Source organism: Notolepis coatsorum (genome assembly GCF_963971535.1).
Source record: "Notolepis coatsorum genome assembly, chromosome: 20".
In the NCBI taxonomy this organism is placed as follows: domain Eukaryota; kingdom Metazoa; phylum Chordata; class Actinopteri; order Aulopiformes; family Paralepididae; genus Notolepis; species Notolepis coatsorum.
Window position 1 is genome coordinate 48425857 of NC_140184.1, and position 5000 is coordinate 48430856.

The following is a 5000-nucleotide window of genomic DNA, read 5'->3' on the forward strand; positions in this document are numbered from 1 at the left end:
TGTGAAGTAGGCGACTGTCAGCTTGAACTACTACCGACTGTGTGAAGTAGGCGACTGTCAGCTTGAACTACTGCCGACTGTGTGAAGTAGGCGACTGTCAGCTTGAACTACTGCCGACTGTGTGAAGTAGGCGACTGTCAGCAGAATATAGATCAGTGGTCAAGACCCTTGGAGTGTGTTGGTTGTTATGAAACAGGGAGGAAGAGGCAGATAACTACATGATGGCTGTTTTGTGGACTATTTCAGACAACAGAACAGAAAGGTAGGCAAGCTATTTGTATTGCAATTATCTGTGTAATGTTGATGATCAATAAGGAGGACGATTGATAGGCATATTGTGATGATGATGATGATTATGATGATGATGATGATGATGATGATGATGATGATGATGATGATGATGATGATGATGAGTCTGTTAGCTATGACATTGGCCAATGGAGGTGGGAAGACAATATGCTGACAATAGGCTTAACATTAATGCTTGTTGGTGGCAAGGCGCTCGCCACTAATGCAGGAGATGCTGGGTTCGAGCCCAGCTCTCGGCATTGCTACCAGCTTGGCTGGTCGTTCATACTAATACAATTGGCAGTATTAGGGGGTGGGAAGCTGGTGGGTGGGGATCAGACGCTGTGGACAGTGACTCCTACAGGTCGGTTGGTGCGGTCAGGAAGCAACGAGGGCGGCGTGTCCCTCCCACGCAGACCCTCGCCGCTGAGAGATCGCGCTGTACAGGTGAAAAAGATGCGACAGCTGCCTCCTCGTGTACCGGAGGGGACACGTGATGCAAGGCTTGGTCCACATTGCAGCCGACCTGTGGGAGGCATGGCCTAACAGCGTTCGAGACAGGGGAGGGTAGAATTGGACAATACGAAATCGGGATGGGAGAAAAAATTTAAAATGGGAGAAAAAGTAGATACAAAAAAAAAAACATTAACCCTTTCCCTGCCAAAAACGTCGTACAACGGGTTTCAAGTGCATGCAAATTCTGCCAATAACGGCGTACGACGTGATTCTGATCATAATTTCATATTTTCGCCATGGTATTCATATTTCACTCACAGAGCCTTGTCAGATGCTGCGGGACTCAGCACAACTCTGCAACGCTTCAATACTGCCACCTGGTGGCTGATCGGCGAGTTGCCAAACCAGAAATGCCTGTTGCAGCTCGGTCCGTCCCCTAATTCCGTCCGGCCACTCGTTTACCGTCGCGGGACTCAATACACACACCGTGGATATGGATCTTTGCCATAACTCAATAATCTACATGATTTGGGCGTGTATTAGTAATATACAAACCGGAAATGGATCGCCTAGATCCCCACCACATAACTGGGATCTGTTTACTCCACTCTCATCGCCCAACGGTACCAGGAGACTGACATGAGTTTCAGCGTTTTTGTTCATAATTTTCTATACAAACTGCTCTGATCAATATATCACCCATACTACATGAAGCATCTAACGACTATCACGGAATTATAAACGCCCCCCCCCCCCCCCCCCCTCCGTTCACCCGCGCATGTCAGTCATAACCCTTAGGACCATGTACAGTTGACATTTTTAATATAGCGTCGATCGGTATCAAACTGCATTTGATGATCTAATATATGCATTTGTGCCTATATCTCACGTTCTGGAAAATACTGCAGAAAACGATAAAAACATATTTATACTCTAGACGGTATTTTCGTATGAATGTGCGAATGAAAAAGTAAAACGCTCCTACATCCTGAACGATAGGTAATCGATGTTGAATGGGCCATAGTAATGTAAATTTAGCAATACAATTAAAAAAGTTATAGCCCTGCAAAGAAGGTGAACATCTCCATAGACTTACAGTACTGGCAGAGATCAAACAGCGATGGATATAAGCGTGGCAGAGAATGGGTTAATGATTGTTGTCTGTGTGTAAATATTACGCTATATGACAGCGTGAGCCCCAAAGCTAGTGGGCATTTGTACTGGCGGGCAGTGGAGTGAGGTAAGGAGTGAACTGGGTTATGAATTTACTAGCGTGGATGGCACGGAGTCTTGAAAATCAATGTGATCACTTTTATTGTTGCTCGCCTCTGACACACTGCAGTGGAGTGTAGTTGCTTGTCAATATGAGACAGGTACATTGGTTATTCATAGGGGGGTAACGATTCAACCTCACAACGATTCGATTCGATTACAATTCTTGAGGCAACGATTCAATGCATCATGAAATCTCTTCATTTGTCCACGATTCGATTCGATACATTTTCGATACATTTTCGATACATTTTCTATCAGTTAATTCCCCCAAAAAAAAGTATACACAAATGTGGCTGGGGGAACTGATTCACTCAGCATGAATGGACTATAGGTAAATAAAAACAATACACACACAAAAAAAACGTATTTTTCTTTTTTTTTTAATAATTTTTTTATATTTTGATTATTTCGATTAATTTCGATTATAATCGATTCTAACATATTCAAATCGATGCATCGAATCGAACACATTAGAATCTATGCATTTTGATTAATCGATGCATCATTACACCCCTATAGTTATTCATCGCTGCTGTCGGGACAAAACCTCATAACTCCAAAAACCCAACTTTTCAGCAGATGAAAAAAACTAACACAGATTTGAGGGTGAATAGAGTTAGGAGGTTTAGACAGATGATCGGTTTAATGCTTTCCCATTGTTTAAACTTTGTAAAACCCACACACACATATGGAGGATGATCTACGGAGTTGATTTACATAATAAAAAAAAATTAAAAAAATGGAGTTATGAGGTTTTGTCCCGACAGCAGCGTCATGTAACCTGATCATGTATTTCAAAATATACTGATTAGAGACAAGTTGATACAACATACATGTGTGTGGGACTTCTATTTAGCAGTAAATTAGCAGTAATATACCAACTTTTTTTTTGTTTTTTCTATTTTTTTCCCATCCCAATTTCGCCTTGCCAATTCTCCCTTCAATTCTCCCCTCCCCTGTCTCGAACGTTGCTAGACTATGCCTCCCACTGGTCGGCTGCAGTGAGGACCAAGCCTTGCATCACGTGTCCCCTCCGGTAAACGAGGAGGCAGCCGTCGCACCTTTTCACCTGTACAGCGCAATCTCTCAGTGGCGAGGAGTAACGTGTGGGAGGCTCAAGTGAACGTGATATCTCACTTTATTTTGCCTCAACCAAAGTTGCCATTTTGTTCATGTGGTCCACTATTATACAGAACATGCAGGTTTCACATATTCATGTGGCTCGGTTGTGGTGTGATGCTTACTGCAGCTCAACAGGCAAGACACTCATGCCTGCGTCTTTTAACAATGGTCTGTCAGTCAGTAAGGGACATTCACTATTGTAGCAAAAAAAACGAAAAAACATCTTGATCTGTAGATAGAGGAAAGGACTTACAGTAGTATTTGCACATTATTAAGAGGATTCGCAGAGCTTTTCTCTCGAGCCATTGCAAAGAATCTACATCTCTTTCAAAGATGCCAAAGAAAATAAATAACAATTCCACTGGTGAATTTTAAGAATGTTCCCCCAAAATATCCTGAGGAACACATCTCGTCTCATTCAGCCACTAAGTTACTGATTTATTTAGTTAGTATTGTTAGTTTAGTTAGTTAGTATTGTATTTGTGGTTGGGCTTTGTGTGTTTTTTTTGTGAGATTTTGAAGATGTCGAGAATGTGTGTGTTTTTTTTACTGTAATGTAATGTACTGTAATGTTGTAGGTTGTGTGTTAGGACCCCAGGAAGAATAGTCGTTCACCCATGGGTGTAGACTAATGGGGATCCACAAATAAACAAATAAACAAATAAACAAACCGATCTGGAATAAAGAGTGTAGTCGCTAAGTGAACTGAACCAGGATTAGAAATGGAATGTAATTAATCATTGTGGATGGAGTCGAGTACTTTGACACAGATATATAGACCTGACATCCCCCACTAGTCGGTCTGGTCGTATCATACATATGAACTAATTTACATTTAGTCATTTAGCAGATGCTTTTATCCAAAGCGACTTACAAGCTCTGTACAAGAAGTCAGCAGGAAGGGTACAACTCTGTCAACTATGTAACGTTGTTCATCAAACAGTGTTGAACTTGGGTGCTACAGTCTTGACTCATATATCCTACAGGCTCCATTGAGTTAGGGAGCGGATGAACCACCACACACTGGAGATAAAACACATGGAAGATATATTGCTGTCCGTTGGTTTGAACTAGTTTGAATTAGAACCCAGCTAACATAATCGGGTCTTTGCAGAAAAAACAGCTTTGCTACGGACGGTGATGTAGCCATCACCTCCAAATGGTCATCCTCTCCAAACTTTTCCTGGCGGAGAGGGACTCCTTATCAGTCCTGTCCAACAAACTGATACTCTTCACTGAAAAATAATTCAAAACAAACATGGACAGACGGTAGCTCAATGAGGCTCCAACAGCAGCTAACACACCCAGACACACGATCAACAAGGCTCAAGAGCTCCGACAGCAGCTAACACACTAAAGACACACCAAGACACCCACTTTTTATCCAGCAGATCCATGAGCGGTCGGAGAACCGACTCGGCGTCCATGGCGGCGTTGCTCCCTTTGGCCGGACCTTTCATCAGGACCAGCTCCTGGTTCATCTGTTTCACACAGTCCTCGATCACAGGCATGAAACTAGGCAGTGGAAACAACATTTACATTTATATTTAGTCATTTAGCAGACGCTTTTATCCAAAGTGACTTACAAGTTCTGTACCGCAGGTCAGCAGGAAGGGTACAACTCTGGCAGCTAAGTAACATTGTTTGTCAAACAGTGTTAAACTTGGATGCTACAGTCTTGAGTGGATGGTAGTATAGACATATTAGCATAGTAGGTAGTAATATAGGCAAGGAAGATTACTTAGTAGTAAAGTGCGTGATAGTAAAACACAGTACGAAGGTTAATATTTTTCATGTCAAATATTTGTTCGCTGACGGCGGCTGAGTGGCGCAGTGGGAAAGGCGCTCGCCACTAACGC

General features: G+C 42.5%; 1 protein-coding gene across 1 annotated transcript in view; it reads right to left on the reverse strand.

Moving 5' to 3' along the window:
- LOC311247027 (protein unc-13 homolog C-like) overlaps nt 1–5000 on the reverse strand; it is a gene marked incomplete at both ends in the record, with an annotated part of 325735 nt that overhangs the window by 74294 nt on the left and 246441 nt on the right. The window contains 1 exon segment of the mRNA XM_084337310.1: nt 4519–4656. Coding sequence (XP_084193436.1) covers nt 4519–4656 — 138 coding nt within the window.